At 36.5% G+C, this 24,597-nt stretch overlaps 1 protein-coding gene across 7 annotated transcripts in view; it reads right to left on the bottom strand.

Moving 5' to 3' along the window:
- RAP1GDS1 (Rap1 GTPase-GDP dissociation stimulator 1) overlaps positions 1-24,597 on the bottom strand; it is a 150,686-nt gene that overhangs the window by 85,601 nt on the left and 40,488 nt on the right. For 4 of the 7 annotated variants that reach the window (XM_024993025.2, XM_024993024.2, XM_024993022.2 and 1 more), the window contains exon 2: positions 17,185-17,295. In XM_024993025.2, the coding sequence (XP_024848793.1) occupies positions 17,185-17,295 (111 nt within the window). 7 annotated transcript variants of the gene reach the window in all.

Consider the following 24,597-nt stretch of genomic DNA (forward strand, 5'->3'; position numbering starts at 1 on the left):
GCTTATAAAGAGACTGTCTTGTATTTTAAGAATTCTCTCATGAAGAACAGAAATTTTTTTTAGTAGAATCACCAATCACAAGCTCCTGCAGAGACTGAACTTTTCACTTTGCATTAAGCTAATCAGGTCTTGGATTACATTTTTTCAAAAGCAAACATATGCAAAAATGTTCTTTAAACCTTCAGAAATCATTTTAGAAAATTACCTTGCCTTTATCTCATCCCTCCCACATGCACACATCAGAAAGAAAAGGTGATCAATCCATAACTAAGTTATTATGAGCAAAATCAAAACATTCTGTTTGCTTCTTTAGTACAAGGAGGAGAAAAGATGTCTAACACTGAAATACGGGAAGAGAAAATTACTAGCATCTAAATGAACTCACCCCAGAGAACACTGTGTGCTGAAACCTAGAATTTAAATCCAGATGTCTCTTAAAAAAAAAAAACCCACTACTTGGCCTTCTGGAGTTTAATTTGGGGGTTTATCACAAAGAATACTAAAAAGCAGGTCATGAAATCAACCTTAGTAAAAATCAACTATAGATTCCTTTGTGGAAAACTCTAAGGTTAAGGGCATCTCACTAGCAGTTATACACAACTATTATGCCACACAATTCACATTGATACATCAGTAGAATAGAGTCCACTCATGATGGTTACTTTTGTATGTCAATTTGATTGAGCCATGGTATCTGCGTATTCAGTTAAACATTACTCTGGATGTTTTCATAAGGGTGTTTTTGGATAGGCTTAACATTAAAATCTGTACACAGTAAGCCAAGCAGATTGCCTCCCAGTAATATAGGTAGACCTCATTTTATCTGTTTAGGGTTTGACCAGAACAAGGGGCTGACCATCTGGACCTCTTTCCCACACATGCCCTGGTTTAAGAGGAATTCGGCCAACAGAATAACTCATCTGCAGGGTCACGAAATTTCACCTAGTATTCTCTACTACTGCTCCAACAGCCTTGTATAACTAGAGTCAAAGGAAAAAAACCTAAATGTGTGTTAGCTTTCTGAAATCCCAAGAAATTACCCAATGCATTATTTGCTTTTTAACTGGTGATAAAACAGCCCAAATATCCAAGTGAATGTATCTGACAACAAAAGGCACTGAATACTACTAGTCCCTAGTAAAAAAAAAAAAAAAAAAAAAAATTAGAGAATATTCTCTACACTACACAGTCCATTATATGAATATTACCTAGAATATTATACCTAAAATATATCTTACTAAAAACATGAAATATTCACATTTTCTCAGTTATTAATGATGATTTTTGAGTAAATAGGTTGTGTTTATTTTTCTCTATTTGCCTATTTTTTCCTTATTTTTGAAATTCAGTTGATTTACAACATTCTATTAGTTTCAGGTGTACAACACGTTAAGTGTTTACAGATTATAACATTTCTATAGTTAGATGTTATATATAGTTATAACAACATTCTATGTGTTATAGATGATAACATATAGCATATAAATCAGTTTATAGATTATACTCTATTTAAAGTTATTATAAAACAATGGCTATACTTCCCCGTGCTGTACAATATTATCACATAAATAGAAATCTGTGTCTTTTAATCCCACACTCCTATTCTGCCCTCTTCCCCCTACTCTCCCACAGGTAACCTACTAGTCTGTTCTCTGTATCTGTGAGTCTGTTTCTGTTTTGTTATGTTTATTTGCTTTATTTTTTTAGATTCCACATACAAGTGACAACAGGGTGTTTGTCTTTCTATGTGTGACTTACTTCACTAAGCATAACACTCTTTAGGTTCATCAGTGTTGTTGCAAAGGCAGGATTTCATTCTTATTATAGCTGAGAATCTTCTATTGTGCACGTGTGTGTGTGTGTGTGTACACATACACATGCCACTTCTTTATCCATTCATCTAACAATGGGCATTCAAATTGCTTCATATCTTGGCTACTGTAGATAATGCTGCCATGAAAATCGGAGTGCATGTATCTTTTGATGCAGTGTTTTCTTCAGATATATACCCAGCAATGGAATTGCTGGATAACATGGCTGGGGAAGGGGGAACTAGCTCAAATGGCACAGCAATCACTGCATGTGAAAGGTAGCAGGATCAAGGCCTGCATTCTCCAGTTTTGGACTTCCCAGGTGGCTCAGTGGTAAAGAATCTGACTGCCAAGCAGGAGATGTGGGTTTGACCCCTGGGTTGGGAAGACCCTCTAGAGAAGGAAAGGGCAATCCACTCCAGTATTCTTGCCCAGGAAATCCCATGGACAGAGACGCCTGGTGGGCTACAGTCCATGGGGTCACAAAGATTTAAACACAACTTAATGACTGAGTAACAACAATGGTGATTCTATTTTGAGTTTATTGAGGAACCCCCATACCTTTTTCATTAGTAGCTACACAAATTTACAATCCCCACCGACAATGTACTAGGATTCCCTTTTCTCCACATCCCAGCCAGGACTGGTTATTTGTATACTTTTTGAAGACAGTCATTTTGACAGGTATGAGTTGATATCTCATGGTTTTGATTTGCATTTCTCGATTAGTGATGCTAAGCACTTTTTCAGGTGCCTTTTAGCTAGATGTATATCCTCTTTGCAAAAATGTCTGTTCTGGTCTTCTGCTCAGTTTGAAATTCAGTTCAGTGCAGTCACTCAGTCATGTCCAACTCTTTGCAACCCCATGGACTGCCGTAAGGTAGGCTTCCCTGTCCATCACCAACTTCCGGAGCTTGCTCAAACTTATGTCCATTAAAAGATGCTTGCTCCTTGAAAGAAAAACTATGACAAATCTAGACAACATATTAAAAAACAGAGACACTACTTTGCCAACAAAGGTCTGTCTAGTCAAAGCAATGGTTTATCCAGCAGTCACGTATGGGTGTGAGAGTTAGACCATAAACAAAGCTGAGCGCCGAAGAATTGATGCTTTTGTACTGTGGTGTTGGAGAAGACTCTTGAGAGTCTCTTCGACTGCAAGGAGATCAAATCAGTCAAAGGAATGGTTCAGATCAAACCTAAAGGAAATCAGTCCTGATTATTCATTGAAAGGACTGATGCTGAAGCTGAAGCTCCACTACTTTGGCCACCTGGTGCGAAGAACTGACTCATTAAAAAAGACTCTGATACTAGGAAAGACTGAATGTAGGAGGAGAAGGGGACAACAGAGAATGAAATGGTTGAATGGCTTCACTGACTCGATTTTTAAATTGTTCTTTTTTAAAGAAAAACATATTGAGTTAAATGGGTTGTTTATATATTTTGGATATTAACCCCTATCATTCATATCATTTACAAACATCTTCTCCTATTTGGTAGGTCATCTTTTCATTTTGCTGATGGCTTCCTTTACTGTGTAAAACTTTTAAAAGTAAATTAGGTCCCATTTGCTTATTTTTTGTTTTTATTTTTAAGCCTTAGGAAACAGAGCCAAAAATTATTGCTACAATTTATGTTGTGATTTGTTATAAGACAGTAAAACGACCACAAGCCACACACAGTTAAGAATACGGCATATAATATTACTGGCCTCAGTATTCCTCATCGAGATCTTATTGTACAGCAAATAGAAGATAATACAGTAGTTTGTGCATGCATGCTCAGTGGCTTCGGTCACGTCTTGACTCTGCAATCCCATGGACTGTCACCCACCAGGCTCCTCTGTCCATGTGATTCTCCAGGCAAGAATACTGGAGTGGGTTGCCATGCTGTTCTCCAGGGGATCTTTCTGACCCAGGGGTTGAACCCACATCGTTTATGTCTCCTGCAATGGCAGGCGGGTTCTTTACCACTAGCACCACCTGGGAAGCCCAATATAGTAGCTTACTTCCAGTTAAAGAGATTTAGCTCTGATTTAGCATACATCTCTTCAACTCTTTTTCAATGTGCTTCTAAAAAGTGTTTCTTAATTTGGGATCTTTTCCCCCCTTCTGGCTATTCCTCCCTTACTTTGAATATTTCAAACAATGGGTTAATCATTTACTCTCTATTTTGTCTTTAATGTTAAAAATTTTCCCTATTTCAACAATCTTTGCAGATGGTCATTAATATTCACATACATTCTTAACTCAAAAAATGGAAAATGAAGTAAATGAGTAACAATGAAAAGTGAAATAACTTTGCTTTTGTTTATTTACTTGGTATAAATATATCCCCATGGTATGGCATCTCTTCCAGTTTTAACATAATAGATAAACTGTAGATTCATATGGATTTAGATTCACATAAAATCAAACCTCCAAAAGGAGAAGAATTTACTATAGTTACCTACTTTTCTGGCTAGTTTTCTTTTTTTCCCTCTAACCTAAATGTTAGAAACTTTAAAAATTATCTTTAATGTCAAGGATTAAAATATTTTTAAATTTATAAAATAATTTATATCCATAATTCATTAAATCTTGAAATACCAAAATTCACATATTGTAAACATCTAAGAGGAAATCTATGTAAGTTGTTATATAAAACTACATGCAGAACTACATATCTATATAAAACTATTAAAATAAAGGTAGAAGACTAATAAGCAATCATGTTCACATTTTCAGAATTGAGTAATATATACAAACTAAAAAAAAATGAATATCTCATTCAGCTACAGACATAATTCAAAGACTGATATACTATGACCTTATAATTGCAACCAATTATCTGGTAGCAAAATTAATGCTCTACTGACTGTAATTTTGAAATTTAGAGGGCTATAAATTACTAAATTGAGAAATTTCCTATATTGTTTATTGGACTATTTAATAACCATGGAGTCTAAAATATATAATAATTAATATTAATTTTATTTATTCTTTAGTACTAATTCTCATTAAGTAAATGTCTGTCCCTGAATATACAAAGAAAGATATAAATTATACTGGATCTCATTAGTCTACTAAATGACAAGGACTTGGAGATTGTAAAACTACACTGTACTTTTCATTAAGAAAAACTTCCTCTACAGACGGAATGTTGTCCAGGATTGACCACATGCTGGTTCACAAGGCAAGCCTTGATAAATTTAAGAAAATGGAAATCATATTGGGACTTCCCTGGCAGTCCAGTGTTACGACTTTGCCTTCCATGGAGAGGGTGAAGATTTGATCCCTGGTGAGGGAGCTAAGATCCCACATGCCTCAGGGCCGAGAACCAAAAAGTAAAACAAAAGCAACACTGTAACAAATTCAACACAGACTTTTACCAAAAAAAAAAAAAGAAATCATATGAAGCATCTTTTCTGATCACAGCACTATGAGATTATAAATACACTATAAGGAAAAAAAACTATAAAAAAAATCACAAACACGTGGAGGCTAAACAATTTGCTACTAAACAACCAATAGATCACTGAAGAAATCAAAAATACCTGGAGACAAAAGAAAATGAAAGCACAACGATCCAAAAACCTATGGGATGCAGCAAAAACAGTTCCAAGAAGGAACTTTATAGCAACACAATCATACCTCAGAAAACAAGAAAAAAAATCTCCAACAACCTAACTTACACTTAAGCCAACTAGAGAAAGAAGAACAAACACAACCTAAGGTTAGTAGAGGAAAAGAAAACATACAGATCAGGGCAGAAATAAATGAAGTAAGGAAAAAGAAAACAATAGCAAAGATTAATAAAACTAAAAGCTGGTTTTTTAAAAAGACAAACAAAATTGATAAGCCTTTAGCCAAGCATGTCAAGAAAAAAATGGAGATGACGCAAATCAATAAAATTAGAAATGAAGGAGAAGTTAAAACTGACACCACAAAAATACAAAGGATCATGAGACACTACAACAAGCAACTGTATGTTAATAAAATGCACAACCTGGAAGAAACGGACAAATTCTTAGAAAAGTACAGTCTCCCAAGACTGAAACAGCAAGAAAAAGAAATTGTGAACAGACCAATTAGAAGCACTGAAATTGAAACCGTGATTAAAAACCTCCCAACAAACAAAAGTCCAGGACCTGATAGCTTCAGAGATGAATTCTACCAAAAATCTACAGAAGAGCTAACATCTATTCTTTTGAAATTGTTCCAAAAAATTACAGAGGAAGAAAAACATCCCAGCACGGATGCAAGCATTTTTCAATATCCACAATTAAGTGTGATACACGAAATCAACAAATTGAAGAATAAAAACCATATGGTCATCTCAATACAAATGATATAAAACAGATACAGACTCCTAGACTAAGTGAACAAATTTATGGTGGAGGGGAGGGATAGTTAGGGAGTTTGAAATCAACATGTACACACTGCTACGTTAAAACAGATAACCAACAATGACCAACTCTGTTCAATGTCATGAGTGAGAGGAGAGGTTGGGAAAGAATGGATACATGTATATGCATGGCTGAGTCTCTTTGCTGTCCACTGGAAACAACCACAATATTGTTGACTATACTACAATATAAAATAAAAAGTTTAAAAAAATAAAATAAAAAAAAGAAAAACTTCCTCTAGTATTAATGCTCTCAACAAATAATTTCATTATAAACAAACTTTAATAAAAATAAAAATATTTACTATTCTTAATACTAATTGATTAGGCTAAGGAGTTATGGTTTAAAGGCACCCACTCTTGACTTTTTAAAGAAAATCATTCTTTAATAAAGACTATCTTCTTAACAGGAAATTATATACCAAGTCATTATATTGAATGGTGAAGCATTATAAGGGCTGCCATTAATATCAGAAACTAAAATAAGATACTACTCATACCATTGTTATTTACTACTTTGCCAGCAATTCAAGCCAATCCAATTCCAGTAAGTCAGCTACAGTGACAAGGGAAAGCGGAAACAAAAATAACACTTTGTTGTATGTTCTGACTGCAAAACCCAATAGATCTAGCTAAAAAATCATTGTAACTAACATGTGAGTTCCAAAGGTAGTTGAATACAAATAAAGATATAAAAATCAATACATTAATAGCTTTCAAACTGATCTCCAACAAAAGCACCTGGAAGTTATAATGAGAGAAATTTGCAAAAACCACCAAAAAATGTCAAATACATAGGAATGAAGCAGGAGGCAGATGGCCCTCCCCCAGGGTAAAGCAGTTGGAAATTCATTCCCTATTGACCAAAACTCCAAGATGAAAACGGAGACTAGCAGAACAATTAAGGGAGAAGGCTAGGCCCTGCCCAGACCACATATCCCTCATTCCCAAAGTCTGGAGACCTTCCTGATCACACATGCCCATAGAAGCTCCCTGAAGGTCAAAGAGGAGTGATGTTAACTAATACCAGGCTACCCATATGCCTTTGCAGTAGGATCCATCTTGGCTAAGAGACGTGCATGCACACATGGAAGGATCCTGAGATATACCAAATATGGACTGTGAACCAGGCACATCAGGAAAACCCAAAGAAATGCCTCATGTAAGTGATTTAAACCGCCACAAGGGCGCAACTCAGGGACTGTCCCTCTGAGTCTGCCCATGTGTCTATCCATACAAACTGTACTCTTTTTCCTCTTAATAAACACTTTATTTGCTTCACTACTTTCCATCTTCGTGGAAATTCTGTTCTGCAAAGCTGAAGGGGCAGGGCCCTTGTCACTGACTACTAGTCTAGTGGCCAGGATCTGGTGCTTTCACCACCAGAACTCGGTCTCAATCTCTGGCTGGGAAGCCAAGCCCTGCTCCAAGCCATCGCAGGCCCAGACCATCCAAGATCAGGAATAGTCCTTTGAATAAGACATATATAGAAAGCATGTGAACCAAATTATATAATCGTAATGAGACACAAAAAAGAGAAAACTTGAATAAAAAGTATAACTATGCTTTTAGAATACAAAATGTTAGTATTTTACTGAGGACGGTAAATCTTTTTCAGTACATATTTGGCACACAGCATCATTTCAAATCACGTTTGTCTTATGTATTTTACTGTTAAGAACGTAAGAAGTTTTTTCATATTTAGCAAACCTAAGAAGCAAAAATGGTATCATTTGTTAATTAGCTAGTGTAAGAAAACCCCAAATCCTCTGTCAATGCTTTAATCACAAACTATAAATACTAATAGAGGCTTAAGTCCTTCTTGAGATTATACATAATGGAGCTTTCTTTGCCCCTTATGAAGTACAATGCTTAAAAACATAACAGAAAGCAAACAGCACCCAGTATCATGTTATTATCTTCTGTTACTAGTCTCGTGGCCTGGGGAAGATTTCAAGATGATCTTTCTCGTTATTTCAATCAGATTCAAGTCTTCCTGTGACCCTGTTTCTACAAGCTCCTGAATATGAATATATTTGAGTATAATCTCTACTTTCTGCTTCTGACTAACATATACCTTAGACCTATATGCTATCACTTTCTTAGACTCTATCCTTAGGATAATGAACTTAAGGTTCATTATTTTAAATGGCCTCTTTTAAAAATGTCCTCTCCTCCACTGAATAACCCAATTGCATTTTATTGACAACAATGGTAATGATTTTGTCTCTAAGTTGCATTTCCATCATACCATACTGGCTGGCCCAACTCTTAAATCTTAACTCTTAAATCATAATTCAAGAAATGATGGTTTACAAAGCTCCAACAAAAATAAAATATTTATAAATATTTTATAAAATTTAAGAAGTGACATTCAATATATAATCACTAATTTTAAAACTTTTAATGAGACATTTGGCTTTTGGGGATCTACTAAGTCTTTAAAAAACAGTATGCATTTTATACTTACAGGACCACTAGCTCAGACTAGCCTCATTTCAAATGCTCAACAACCATGACAGAGGGTGGATACTATATTGAATAGCACAAGTTTAGAAGATTCCTCTGGAAGGCTAATGAGTATAGTATTCCCTGTGTTCTTCCATGGTTAGGAGAATTTTTCTATTGTCTTGATACTTACTGAGCACTTTGGCTCAATGTCAAATTCTTATTCCTTGAGTTTTCTGAAAATACTGCTTTAATATTGAATTGTTCTGCATATTGTTGTTGAAGAGTCTGAGGTCAATCTAATTTTCTTTTCTTTTACCATAACCTAATCTTTTAGCATGGAGGCCTGGAGGATTTCTTTTTTGTATTTACTTTTACCTTTAAAGTATCAAAGTTTTGCTAAACTTCCTCAAGATCAATTTTCACAAGCACATGGTGGGCACTTTCAACATATAGATTCTGGTTCTCTACTTCAGAAAAGTTCATACTCAATTAAACATGAGTTCTATTTCAATGTTTTGATTTTCTCCTTAAGGATTCCAATTGCAGGTATGTTAGATCTTTTTGCCTACCTTTTATATCAGTCCTTTTCTCTCTGATCCTTTATTTTGTCTTCATCTGACCCATTTTCCTCAATGTGCTTCATTAAATTTTCAGTCATCTCTATTCCTCCTTGGTACCCTGTAATTTACCCTTAATTTTTAAAATGATTCTTTTTCTTCATCTTCTAGTCAACTTTTACTTCGTATCTTCCTAGTATTTATCTACTCTGGCTCCAAGTTTCTGAATTTCTTATTCATATAATCTTCTGCCTTTTCATATCTATAAAGGCTTAAGGATATTTAATATGGGTCATGGTGTTCTGTTACTGGTAACTGCTTCATGGTTGGTTTAAGAGAAAAAAATTTAATAGCTAAAATGTTTCGATTCTCATATTCTGCATTTTCCTTGTAGTACCTACGTACATACATAACCTGCAATTTCCTAGGCAGTGTGTGAAAAGTAAAAGTGTTGATCGCTCAGTCAAGTCCGACTCTCTGTGACCCCAGGGGCTGTAGCGTGCCAGGCTCTTCAGTGTGTAGTTTTTCTTTAACTAGCAATAAAAGTTGTATACAGTAAGGAAAAGATTTAGGATCCATTCTCCGGTTTTTTAGTTCGAAAGCTCCTTCTTCTGAAATTAAGCCAAAGAGAGATATTAGTGTGTCTTCTAACAGCATGATTTTCTTACTTCTACAGGATACTTAAATTTCCCCATCTTGTGTCCTTTCCCTTCATCACCAAGCCTACGAGGGAGAACGATTTCATCCTCAGAAGAAGTACTCTCCTGATCTGCTGCCTAGGGTCTTGTGTTCCCTAGGAGACAAAAGTCTCCTTTTGATTTCCGAACAGCCAATGCTCTAAGTGAATCTAAGCCCAAATCTTAGGATTTTCCCACCAAGGTAAGATTTTTCTAAAAACAATTTTAATTGTAAATTACCATCCCTAGGGCTGCTGATTCAACCCCTCTTGTCTTTTCTATGTAGTCTCTGCAGTCTTCATGAACTCTAAAATGGGATCTGAAGCTGAGTAGGCCAGATATAGGTATTTATTTCTCTCTCTCCTAGTAACGTGAAGTTCTTAGTTTTCTCCAACACAGGTTATGAATATTTTATTTTATCCGATCTTTTTTGTTGATTGTGTAGGAAAATTCAGATTTAGATGGCCACCACTACTATGGGAATATCAGATCACCTTGCCTGCATCCTGAGAAATCTGTATGCAGGTCCAGAAGCAACTGGACATGGAACAATGGACAGGTTCAAAACTGGGAAAGGAGTATATCAAGGCTGCATATTGTCATCCTGCTTATTTAACTTATATGCAGAGTAAATCATGTGAAATGCCAGACTGGATGAAACACAAGCTGGAATCAAGATTGCCAGGCGAAATATCAATAACCTCAGATATACAGATGACACCACCCTTATGGCAGAAAGTGAAGAGGAACTAAAGAGTCTCTTGATGAAGGTGAAAGAGGAGAATGAAAAAGCTGGCTTAAAACTCAACATTCAAAAAACTAAGATCAAGGCATCCAGTCCCATCAATTCATGGCTAATAGATGGAGAAACACAATGGAAACAGTAACAGACTATCTTCTTTGGTTCCAAAATCACTGCAGATGGTGACTGCAGCCATGAAATTCAAAGATGCTTGCTCATTGGAAGAAAAGCTAAGAGAAACCTAGACAGTGTATTAAAAAGCAGAGACATTACTTTGCCAACAAAGGTCCATCTAGTCAGAGCTATGGTTTTTCTAGTAGTCAAGTATGGGTGTGAGAATTGGATCATAAAGAAGGCTGAGTGCTAAAGAATTGATGCTTTTGAACTGTGGTGTTGGAGAAGACTCTTGAAAGTCCCTTGGACTGCAAGGAGATCAAACCAGTCAATGCTAAAGGAAATCAATCCTGAATATTCATTGGAAGGACTGATGTTGAAGCTCCAATACTCTCGCTACCTGATGCGAAGAGCCGACACATTAGAAGAGATCCTGATGCTGGGAAAGATTTAAGGCAGGAGGAGAAGGGGACGACAGAGGATGAGATGGCTGGATGGCATCACCGACTCGATGGATGTGAGTCTGAGTGAACTCCAGGAGATGGTGATGGACAGGGAGGCCTGGTGTGCTGCGATTCATGGGGTTGCAAAGAGTCGGACACGAATGAGCGACTGAACTGAACTGAACAGTCTCTAGTTCAGTCTCTTCTGGTTTTTCCTGTGGTCATGTATGGATGTCAGAGTTGGACTGTGAAGAAGGCTGAGCGCCAAAGAATTGATGCTTTTGAATTGTGGTGTTGGAGAAGACTCTTGAGAGTCCCTTGGACTGCAAGGACATCCAACCAGTCCATTCTGAAGGAGATCAGCCCTGGGATTTCTTTGGAAAGACTGATGCTAAAGCTGAAACTCCAGTACTTTGGCCACCTCATGCGAAGAGTTGACTCATTGGAAAAGACCTTGATGCTGGGAGGGATTGCGGGCAGGAGGAGAAGGGGACGACAGAGGATGAGATGGCTGGATGGCCATCTTCACTGACTCGATGGACGTGAGTCTGGGTGAACTCCGGGAGTTGGTGATGGACAGGGAGGCCTGGCGTGCTGCGATTCATGGGGTCGCAAAGAGTCGGACACGACTGAACGACTGAACTGAACTGAACTCTTCAAATACTACCTTTAATAAGGGCTTCCCTGGTGGCTCAGATCGTAAAGCGTCTGCCCGTAATGCGGGAGACCCAGGGTTCAACCCCTGGGTTGAGAAAATCCCCTGGAGAAGGAAATGGCAACCCACTCTAGTATTCTTGCCTGGAAAATCCCATGGACAGAGGACCCTGGTAGGCTACCGTACATGGAGTCGCAAAGAGTCAGATACGACTGAGCAACTTCACTTTCTTTCTTTATTTAATAAAAACTGAACCCTTGGTAACTTATGATTAGCACCAGCCATAAGCCCTTATAAATGATGGACACAATAATTAAAAGAGCCACATAATACAAAAGTATGTAAAGGAGGAGACCAACGTAATTCACCTTGCAAAAAAGACATACCACTCTGTGGTACATTTGATACCTTAGAGTAAAAAAGTGATATCTAGATATTACTATGAAAGAATTAAGTAAAATAAACTTTCATTTCTACTAAAACAGCAGCAATCTTTCATGATCAGTAACTGCCGATTTAATAAGGCTATTGAAAAACAGTTGATAATAAATTTCAAAGTCTTTAACTTAGGAAATAATTTTGATACATGACAATGAGTCTGTTCAACAAAATTAAAGGCATAAAGCAGACTAAAAGTAAATGACAACAGAAAATTCTTACTGTTAGAGAAGATTTATGATCTACTTGAGCAGCTTCCATACATTATTTGATATGCTTAGGATTATAGCCTAATAGGGAACCAAAAATCAACATAATGAATAAAATAAAGAACAAAGGCTAAGAAATAACCCAAGAATTCAATACAGAGATGAATATTATGAAGTTATAAATATGGAACTAGATACTAAATATTTCCTTCTTTAAAAACCAGTAAACTAATGTTCTTTCATAAGGTTTTCTATAGATAATAACTGCCACCAGGCAATTAACTCAAGTTAAAACACAAAGGTGTATGAGGCAGTAAGACAGAGGAAAACAGTCTAATCTGTTAGGAAAAAGATGTAAAAGCTGTGTTGGTGATCATGCTGATATTGTTCTGTGATTCCCCCAACCAACAAGAACATGGTCCCCATTCTCTTACAACAGAACAGAATTTTTATTATGAATGACTGTTAATTTTGCTTATTTTGAGGCCTTTAATTTATGCTAGTAGGTTGTCCTATAAGGTGGATCAGATGTCATATTCTCTAAGGACAATTCCTGTCTTAATGTTTAGGGACAAAAATGTGGCCTGTTTTCCATATTCAAATAAGCATGAAACCGAGTACCAATACAACTTAAAAAGCATTTACGAACAATTCTTCTAACTATTCCCTTAATCAAGAGAGACCAGAATAAACCAGGCTGATTTCTTTACTGGTAGCCTTTATATATTTACTAAAAATATTTGAGAGCTGAAGTATTTAGTAATAAATGAGTGACTGAATGCTTCTATATTAATTCAGATCTCAGATGTACACAAAATGCTTGCTTAAACAAAATGTTTTCAATAAAGTCTAGCAAATACTCAAATTTTCAACTTTTGTCTCTTAAGATCCTTACATATACTAGATTTAATGCCCACTCCAAATTCAAAAAAACACTCTGAAGTCATGCAAAGTGAAAATTCTAATTTCAGATTCTAATCATTTGTAAATTCCCACAATGTAAAAACGTAAAAGCATTTCTTTCCTTTCAGAAATGTCCCTTCCAATGACAGGTTCAGTTCAGTTCAGTCACTCAATCGTGTCTACTCTTTGCAACCACATGAATTGCAGCATACCAGGCCTCCCTGTCCATCACCAACTCCTGGAGTTCACCCAAACTCATGTCCATTGAGTCGGTGATGCCATCCAGCCATCTCATCCTCTGCCGTCCCCTTCTCCTCCTGCCCCCAATCCCTCCCGGGCATCAAGGTCTTTTCCAATGAGTCAACTCTTCTCATTAGGTGGCCAAAGTATTGGAGTTTCAGCTTCAGCATCAGTCCTTCCAATGAACACGCAGGACTGGTCTCCTTTAGGATGGACTGGTTGGATCTCCTTGCAGTCCAAGGGACTCTCAAGAGTCTTCTCTAACACGACAGTTCAAAAGCATCAATTCTTCGGCACTCAGCTTTCTTCACAGTCCAACTTTCACATCCATACATGACCATGGGAAAAACCATAGCCTTGATTAGACGGACCTTTGTTGGCAAAGTAATATTTCTGCTTTTAATGACAGGTTAGTAAATAATAAAATAAAACTTTTAGATTTCCATTACCCACATTACCATCTTGTACAGATAGAGAAATCATTCTTTCTTGATCAGGTGTAATACTAATGCAAACACTGATATTTTTAGTTAGAATACCTGACACTAAAGGAAGAATTATGAAACTAGAACTTCTCTGTGTAAAAAAGCCAGAATAGATTCTAACTTACATGCTTTATAATTTTACCTTTAAGAGCATAGAAGTAGCAATGCATCAAGCACTTTATTCAGAGAAGTAAGAACAACTGTATAAAATAAACATCTCACTGATATTTAAAATTTTTTTTCTTGCTTAAAAGCTAGATGTTAATTTTATAAAACATATCAACAAATATCTAAAAATACACAGCTCATGGGTTTATAAATCTCCTTCCTCTGTACTAATAATTTGAAACTACTTTTTAAAAAAGGCAAAAATTTAAAACCATATTAAAATCTAGCTTCTGAAAACACTTTCACATTCTATAAACTCAGAAAAAAGCTGCACTTTACTCAGAATGTAGTTTTTTTAATTTTGTAAACTAAGAATTAAAATTCAAACTTTGGATTCTGCCAGAGCAAGGCAAGTAAACTTACAGGGACTGTTTCCCTATCTTTTAAATGGTGATGTATATAATACCTCATCATGGGTCTATAGGAAAGATCAGACAACAGACTGTCTGAAGTCTAGTGCTGAGCACACAGTGGGCCCTCGATCAATGATACACATCATTCGGAAGTTAAAGACAGGACATCTGCAGGAACTACCTCTTCCTATATCAAATTCTTTTGTGTCAACAGTCTCAGATGTGAAGACAATTATGAATTTTGTTACAGATTCTTAAGAAGACATATCCTTTTGTTCCCTTCCCGAAGAGTCAATGATTAAATTGGCAGTTTGTTGTTTTCATTACCATTGTGTAACTATTAGTCCTTACCATTTTATGAAATACAATTTCAAAACCATCTTCAATAAATAGGGCTAACAAATAACTCTACAATGGGTCTGAAATTTAATCCAACACCATACACAATTGTCAGTATTTCCTGAATCTGTTCTTTAAAACACTATAAAATTTTGCTTCCTTTTTTCACTTCTCTTTATCAACTTTCTCTGGGTTTCAGTCTTTCCAGTAGAGCACTGAGCGCCCCTCGATGTATAACAAAGGACATGGAATCCCCATCCTTCAGGTACTGAATTGAATGAATGGTCAATTTGGGAAAAACTGCATGTTTCTAACACAAAGAAAAAAACTGGGCCATTTAAAATGAAGTTATAAAAAAGCAAGGCTTCAAAAAAAAAATGAATTTGAGATACTCAATTTATGTAGACTAATTACATATTATGTAAATCGACCTATATAGGCATGCGTAAAAATCAGGTCATCCTGTGGTTTTCTCTCATCTTTAAGACCAGCGCTATCCGTAAGAATCTTCTGTGATTGTGTAAATAGTTTACATCTATGATCCCCAGTAAGGTAGTCACCAACCAAACAGGGTTATTGAAAAGTTAAGAGTAAAAAACTTAATCTTTTATTAAATTTAACTATTAAATTTAAATAGCCACACAAATTTACCACAATGGTGAACAAAGCCTTACACATTCTCTTTTCTCTTTTTAAAAATTTTTTTTGATGTGGACTATTTTTAAAGTCTTTATTGAACATGTTACAATATTGCTTGCATTTTGTTTTTTGGCCCTTTGCCATGTGGGATCTTAGCACCCAAACCAGAATGGAACCCAAACCGCCTGCACTGGAAGCAAAGACAACCAACCACTGGACCACCAGGGAAGTCCCTTTTTCATTGTTCCTTTTCATTACCATTGTGCCCTTTATCCAGATGGTCTCATTGAACACCTTGTTTTAAACCCCTTCTGTGATATCTCTAAGATCAGACAGCTTGACAAAACTGTAATCTCAAAAGCAAACAACTACGGAAACAGAACTTTAGAAGCCACCTTTAAAATGCACTTTTTCATGAAGACCACTGCAGTCAATTATTTTAATTTTCTAATCACAGTTTACTAAAGGAAAAAAAAAAAAGGCATACATCTCAGAGTGCTTCAAATTTAACTTTAACAATACAGGATATAACTTCCCTTCTGAATTATTTGTCAGCTACATAATTACTCTCAGGGTAAAATAAAGGCATAATTAAAAACAAGTAAAGCATAAACCAAAGTACAACCAAGCAGAATTAAGAGAACAAATGAAAAGTATTCTGTATCTATCTATTCACTGTGATAATACAGAAATTAATGACTAGAAATATGATGGCTCAAATGCAACAATACAATGACTTGGTCAGTGAAGAGCTGTGTAATTTTTATCTCTAGTATTATTTACCACACCACCAAAGATCAAGAGTTACCTCAATTTTAAGGGATTTTTGGATGACTGATGATGGCTCTTTCCAATTAAATCTAAGCATACATTATTTTAAAGTAAAATGATTAAAAAGCTATCATAAAAAAATGTTAAGGGTTTTAAGTGCCCTCTCTGTTTCTTCCTTTTTTCATAAGCTTCCTCTCCACATGTAAACACAGTCTTTTTTTTTAAAGCACAAATGTAGGTGTTAAGAAGAAAAACAACTCTTGATGCATGTCAGTTAAGAACTGCCTCTCTCTGGGATTGGTATTAATGTCATCACTACCAATCAATTTCTCCTTTCTTCTGCCTATCAACTTGGCTTTCAGTATCCTGGGGGTGGGAAGGTAGGTAGGAGGGTGGAACAAGGAAAACAGCATCAGTATTCAAACACAGGATTCAAAAGAATTCAAACAATGTGAATGCAAGTTATTTGCTAAACTATACATAAATTTTTGAAAGACTGCTGACTTGATTTCTTTTTTTTTGTTTGGCATTTGAGTAAACATAAAAAAAACCTACTAAAGTGTAAAGTAAAGTGAGGTTGCTCAGTCATGTCCGATTCTTTGCGACCCCATGTACGGTAGCCTGCCAGGCTCCTCCATCCATGGGATTTTCCAGGCAAGAATACTGGAGTGGGTTGCCATTTCCATCTCCAGGGGATCTTCCCAACCCAGGCATCAAACCCAGGTCTCCTGCACTGCAGGCAGACTCCACAGTCTGAGTCACCAGGGCACCGCTCCCCCCCGCCACCTAAAAAATCAACTTACTATTTTGTGTCAAAGCTTGAAGTAGACAATCCAAGCATCCTTCTAAACTATCATCAGTTCTGTCGACAGCTGTTATCTTCAGCTTCTTCAAGGTATCACTGAGATTATCTGCTTAGAGAAAAGAAGAGAATCAGAAACCTCACTAACCATCATGTTTCACGATAAACAGTACAAAGAAGCAAAAGGCTCCCATTATGGTGAATTAATTTTCATATACATTCAAAATGGCAATGGACTATACAATTACTCATTTTTAAATAAAATTTTATCCATTTAACTCATCTAAAATAGTCATTGTATCTGTATGATACCAAGAATATTCTACAGTCATAGAACATCTTTTCAGCATTCTTATGCCTTATTTATTGTTCATGAACCAGCTATGGTTAACTGAAAAAAACGAAAAGTCCACAAAAACTTACATAAGCTTTCCAAGTAATAATGGATTACATTTTTTTGGCTTCCTCTGTTGCATTTTAAATATATAAAATGAAAATGAAGCTTTAGAAAAGTTTCAAAATAATCTGACTTAAAATAATAAAGTTTGTTTATTATTATGGGCTTCCCTGATGGCTCAGATGGTAAATAATCTGCCTGCAATGTGGGAGACCCAAGGATGGGGAAGATCCCCCGGGGAAGGATGGGAATGGCTACCCACTCCAATATCCTTGCTTGGAGAATTCCATGAACAGAAGCCCCTGTCTCAGGGGGTATGTCTCAGGGATGCTCAATAATACAAAGCTTTTTAAAACTGCCATTTAAACACTTCTAAGTACTGCTTTAAGTCAAAAGGTGCACATTTTGGATTTTACAGCACTTGGCATGCTCAATCACTAAGTCAAGTCTGACTTTTTGCGACCCCATGCACTGTAGCCCTCCAGACTCCTCTGTCCATGGGATTTCCTAGGCAAGAATACTGGAGTGATTGCCATTTCCTCCTCCAGAGGATCTTCCAGACCCAAAGACTGAACCCGTGTCTACTGCATTGACAGGCGGGTTCTTTACCACTGAGCCACCTGGGAAGCCCTTTAAAACACTGCTCTTCTCCTAAATTATATATGGATTTCTCCAGACCATAGATTGTTAAAATTTTTTTACATATTAAAAATTATTTAGGATGCCAAGGGGTTATTAACTTTTTATTTGATGTATAATGTTATATAAATAACAGGTATAGAATACAGTGATTCACAATTTTTTAAGGTTATAATCCATTTATAGTTATTATAAAATACTTGCTATATTCCCTATATTGTACAATATACCCTTGTGGCTTATTCTCTACATCACAGTTTGTAGTACTTAATCCTTTACCCTTTTATTGCCCATGCTTTATTCTATGTATCAGTGAGTCTGTTGCTTTTTTACTGTATTTACTAGTTTGTTGTATTTTTTAAATTCCACATATAAATGATATCATACAGTATTTGTCTGACTTATTTCACTTAGCATAATACTCTCTAGGTCTACCCACCTTGTTGGAAATGGCAGAATTTCCTTCTTTTTTTAATACTGGAACACTGAGACAAATAATGTGTGATATCATTTATATGTAGAATCTAAAAAATACAGCAAACTAGTAAATATAGCGAAAAAAAAAACAGCCTCACCGATACAGAGAACAAAGCAGTGGTAACCAGTTTGGAGAAGGAAGGGGAGAGGGGCTGCTATGAACACTGGGATGAATGTATCATTTTGAATTAGTGTTTTGGTATGTATACCCAGGAGTGGAATTACAGGCTCATATGGTGGTTCTATTTTTAGAGAAATCTCCATGGTGTTTTCCGGTGGTTGCACCAATTTACATTCCTACTAACAGTATACAAGGATTCCCTTTTCTTCACATCCTCACCAGCATGTGTTACTTGCGGTCTTTCTAATGACAGCCATTCTGCCAGGTGTTAGGTGACAGCGCATTGTGGTTCTGACATATTTTCCTGATGATTAATGATGTTGAACATTTTTTAATGTGCCTAATAGTCATCCGCATGTCTTTGGAAAATATCTGTTCAGGTCTTCTGTCCATTTTTAAATCAGGTTGTTTTTCTGATTTTCAGCTGTATGAGCTAGTTATATATTTAGGAATATTAACCCCTTATTGGTCATATTGTTAGTAAATATTTTCTCCCATTCAGTAGGCTTTTCATTTTGCTGATGCTTTCCTTTGATGCACAAATGCTTTTAAGTTTAACTAGGTCCCATTTGTTTATTTTTGCTTTATTTCCTTTGCTTTAGGAGACTGATCCAAAAAACTATTGCTACAATTTATATGAAAAGGTGTTCTGTCTATATTTTCCTCTAGGAATTTTATAATTTCTGGTCCTACATTTAGGTCTCTAATCCATTTGGAGTCCAGCTTTGCATATGGTATTAGAAAATGTTCTAACTTCATTCTTTTCCATGGAGCTATCCAGTTTTCCCAGCGCTACTTATTGAAGACACCATCTTTTCTCCATTGTATGGTCTTTCTTCCCTTGTTGTATATTAATTGGCCATAAGTGTGTCAGTTTATTTCTGGGCTTTCTATTCTCTTTCATTTATCTATGGTGCTGCCTGTGCCAGCACCATGCTGTTTTGATGACCGCAGCTTTGTAGTATAGTCTGAAGTAAAGGTGTGTCATTCCTTCAGCTCTGGTCTTTCTCAGGATAGTTTTGGCTTTTCAGGGTCTTTTGTGCTTCCATACAAATTATTAACTTATTTGTTTTAGTTCTGTGAAAAATGCCATTGGTATTTTGACAAAGATTGCGTCTGTAGCTTGCCTTGGGTAGTATGGTCATTTTAACAATAGTAATTCTTTCAATCCAAGAATATTGTATATCTTCACCTGCTTGTAAAATCTCAATTTCCTTCATCAATGTCTCATAGTTTTCCAAGTACAGGTCTTTTAACTCCTCAGGTTGGTTTATTCCTACGTATTTTATTCTCTTTGATGCAACAGTAAATGGGATTATCATCATAACTTTTTTTTCTGATAGTTCATTGTTAGTACAGAAATGCAACAAATTTCTGTATAATAATTTTGTATTCTGCAACTTTACCAAATTCATTGATAAGGTGTGATAGTTTCTGGTGGTGTGTTTAGGATTTTCTGTGTATAGTATCATGTACAAAAGAGCTCTTTTTAAAATTATTTATATTGATATTTAACATACTAAAAATTAAAAATGAGACTTTTAAAGACTGACTTTAGTAATTCATTTAAAACTAATATAAAACTATTAACATAATTATATTTTTAATGAAAAATACTTCAAAACTGAGAAAACTTACTGAAGAGCAACATTGCTCTACATTTTCACAAGTCTCTATAATGTCTGCCCTATAGAAGAAAACTGGATCCTCCTATCTGCTTCTGTACTCAATCTTTTATATTTGTTGTTTTGATTGAGTAGATGAAAAAAACTCAGCCTCACACATATACACAGTTGAGAAACAGGAGAGTATTTTAACTGCATCTTCAGATAATCAATTCAGTTCAGTTGCTCAGTTGTGTCTGACTCTTTGCAAACCCATGAATAGCAGCACGCCAGGCCTCCCTGTCCATCACCAACTTCCAGAGTTCACCCAAATTCATGTGCATCGAGTTGGTAATGCCATCCAGCCATCTCATCCTCTGTCGTCCCCTTCCCCTCCTGCTTCCAATGAGTCAACTCTTCGCATGAGGTGGCCAAAGTATTAGAGTTTCAGCTTCAGCATCAATCCTTCCAATGAACACCTTTAGGATGGACTGGTTGGATCTCCTTGCAGTCCAAGGGACTCTCAAGAGTCTTCTCCAACACCACAGTTCAAAAGCATCAATTCTTCAGCACAGTCCAACTCTCACATCCATACATGACCACTGGAAAAATCATAGCCTTGACTAGACGGACCTTTGTTGGCAAAGTAATATCTCTGCTTTTGAATATGCTATCTAGGTTGGTCATAACTTTTCTTCCAAGGAGTAAGCATCTTTTAATTTCATGGCTGCAGTCACCATCTGCAGTGATTTTGGAGCCCCCAAAAATAAAGTCTGACACTGTTTCCACTGTTTTCCCATCCATTTCCCATGAAGTGATGGGACCAGATGCCATGATCTTCGTTTTCTGAATGCTGAGCTGTAAGCCAAATTTTTCACTCTCCTCTTTCACTTTCATCAAGAGCCTTTTTAGTTCCTCTTCACTTTCTGTCGTAACGGTGGTGTCATCTGCATATCTGATGTTATTGATATTTCTCCCGGCAATCTTGATTCCAGCTTCTGCTTCTTCCAGCCCAGCATTTCTCACAATGTACTCTGCACAGAAGTTAAATAAGCAGGGTGACAATATACAGCTTTGACATACTCCTTTTCCTATTTGGACCCAGTCTGTTGTTCCATGTCCAGTTCTAACTGTTGCTTCCTGAACTGCATATAGGCTTCAGATAATGGTGGGCATTATTTGATACCATACCAAAACTTAATGAGCAGTATTTTTTAAAATATTAGTTGCCATGTGAAATCTGAAACAATACAAATGAGCACTGCCAAGTTATATGAAAATCCATTGCTCTTTTGCACTCTGAAGCTTTTATACATGCAATAGATTTATCATTGATGAATGGATCATTTAAAAAATTAGGTCATGGAGACATGCATATCTTCCAAATATCAACACATTTCATTGTACTATTTCAAGATATCATATTTCTTAATATCATCACTAATCTTTTTTAAAGACTAGGTATTAGGACACTATCAAGCTGAAAGTGATACAAGTTTTCCAAAGTTCCAATTTTCTCTTAAAAATTCTTAATTTTATCACTAGGAACAGATACTGTCAATTTTTTTCTTCAGTGAGAAATTAACCTCATTCATTTGTGAGAAAATATCTACCAAATATGAAAAGCCAGTTTCTCTCTCAGTTCTTAAAAAAAAAAAAAGTTATTCCAAGGAAAAAAGTATCTCAGTCAGCTCACAACTCAAGAGTGCACAACTGCTTTACTTAGAGATAACTATCAGAGTTTACAATGCAATGCAAGTGTTTTATGTGTACTTCCCATTTTATCACCGTGTACTTTCAAAATGTGTATGAAAAGGCTGAAAGTTTTAAAAACATGGTCTTTTTTTTTTCTGTTGTGGAACATGCTAAAAATCTACACTGAATTTGTTACAACACTGCTTCTGTTTTGTGTTTTGTTTTCTTCTTTTTTATTTTTATTTTTTTGACCCTGAGCCATGGGAGATCTTAGCTCCCAGATCAGGGACTGAACCCATACTTGATACATTGGAAGGCAAAGTTTTAACTACTGGACTGCCAGGGAAGCCCACATCATGGACATTCTTAAATGAAATTGGCATTTTTTTCAACCTCAAGGATATGATAATAAAGAATATAATAACTACTAATATTGCAGTTTGCTGCTACTACTGATTAACACACACTGAAGCACCAGCAGTCTTCAACTCCAATTACTTTTAGAACACTGTGAATGCAAATGTCAACACGGTGAAAAAGAGAAAAAAAAATGTCTCGATACTATGCAAATAGTTTTCACATCACAGACACCCTACTAGGTTACCAAAGACCCCTGAGATTGCTGCTCTAGTATTTGAATTTCAGGCATTTTCGTACTTCAAAGTAACGTATAAATTTTAATAGAATTTTGTACATTGTCAGCTTATGATCTCGGTTCGTTTCCAAGGCAAACCACTCAGTATCACAGGAATCCAAGTCTAAACCCCAACCACTAATGCTAAAGAAGCTGAAGCTGAACAGTTCTATTAAGACCTACAAGACCTTCTGGAACCAACACCAGAAAAAGGTCCTTTTCTTCACAGGGGTGTCAGTCACTTCGTTGTGTCTGACTCTTTGTGACCCCATGGACTGTAGCCCGCCAGGCTTCTCAGTCCATGGGATTTTCCAGGCAAGAATACTGGAGTGGGTTGCCATTCCCTTCTCCAGGGGATCTTCCTGACCCAGGGATCAAACTCAGGTCTCTTGCATTGCAGGCAGATTCTTTACCCTCTGACTCACAAGAGAAGCCTTATCACAGGGGACTGGAATGCAAAAGCAGGAAGTCAAGAGATACCTGGAGTAACTGGCAAATTTAACCTTGGAGTACAAAATGAAGAAGGGCAAAGGCTAACAGTTTTGCCAAGAGAATGCACTTTTCATAGCAAACACACTTCCAACAACATGGAAGACTACTCTACAGATGGAGATCACCAAATAGTCAATACTGAAATCAGACTAATTATATTCTTCCCAGCTGAAGATGCAGAAACTCTATACAGTCAGCAAAAACAAGACCAGGAGCTGACTGTGGCTCAGATCATGAACTCAGGCATTTTCTTACTTCAAATAAGGTATAAACTTTTTTTTTTTATTTCTTTTTTTAATTGGAGGCTAACTACTTTACAATATTGTGGTGGTTTTTGCCATACATTCACATGAATCAGCCATGTGTATACATGTGTTCCCCATCCTGACCCTCCCTCCCATCTCCGACCCCATCTCATCCCTCAGGGTCATCCCAGTGCACCAGCCCTGAGCACCCTGCCTCAAATAAGGTATAAACTTTAATAGACTTACTGCAAAATTCAGACTTAAACAGAAGAAAGAAGGGAACTACTAGGCTGCTCGAGTATGACCTAATCAAATCCCTCATGATTATCCAGTGGAAGTCACAAATAGATTCAAGGGATTAGATTTGACAGACAGAGTGCCTGAAGAACTATGGACGAAGGTTCGTAGCACTAGGAGGTGGTGATCAAAACCATCCCTAAGAAAAAGAAATGCAAAAAGGCAAAATGGTTGTCTGAGGAGGCCTTACAAATAGCTGAGAAAAGAAGACACATGAAAGGCAACGGAGAAAAGGAAAGATATGCCCATCTGAATGCAGAGCTCCAAAGAACAGCAAGGAGAGATAAGACAGCCTTCCTCAGTGATCAGTGCAAAGAAATAGAGGAAAACAACAGAATGGGAAAGACTAGAGATCGCTTCAAGAAAACTAGAGATACCAAGGGAACATTTCAAGCAAAGATGGGCACAATAAAGGACAGAAATGGTATGGACCTAACAGAAGCAGAAGATACTAAGAAGAGGTGGCAAGAATACACAGAAGAACTGTACAAAAAAGGTCTTGATGACCTGGACAACCACAATGGTGTGGTCACTCACCTACAGTCAGACATCCTGGAGTGTGAAGTCAAGTGGGCCTTAGGAAGCATCACTATGAACAAAGCTAGGGGAGGTGATGGAATTCCAGCTGAGCTATTTCAAATCCTAAAAAATGCTGCTGTTAAAGTGCTGCATTCAATATTTCAGCAAATTTGGAAAACTCAGCAGTGGCCACAGAACTGAAAAAGGTCAGCTTTCATTCCAATCCCAAGGAAGGGCAATGCCAAAGAATGTGCAAACTAATACACAATTGCACTCAATTCATATACCAGAAAG

The sequence above is a fragment of the Bos taurus genome, chromosome 6 (assembly GCF_002263795.3).
Source record: "Bos taurus isolate L1 Dominette 01449 registration number 42190680 breed Hereford chromosome 6, ARS-UCD2.0, whole genome shotgun sequence".
Taxonomy (NCBI): Eukaryota; Metazoa; Chordata; class Mammalia; order Artiodactyla; family Bovidae; genus Bos; species Bos taurus.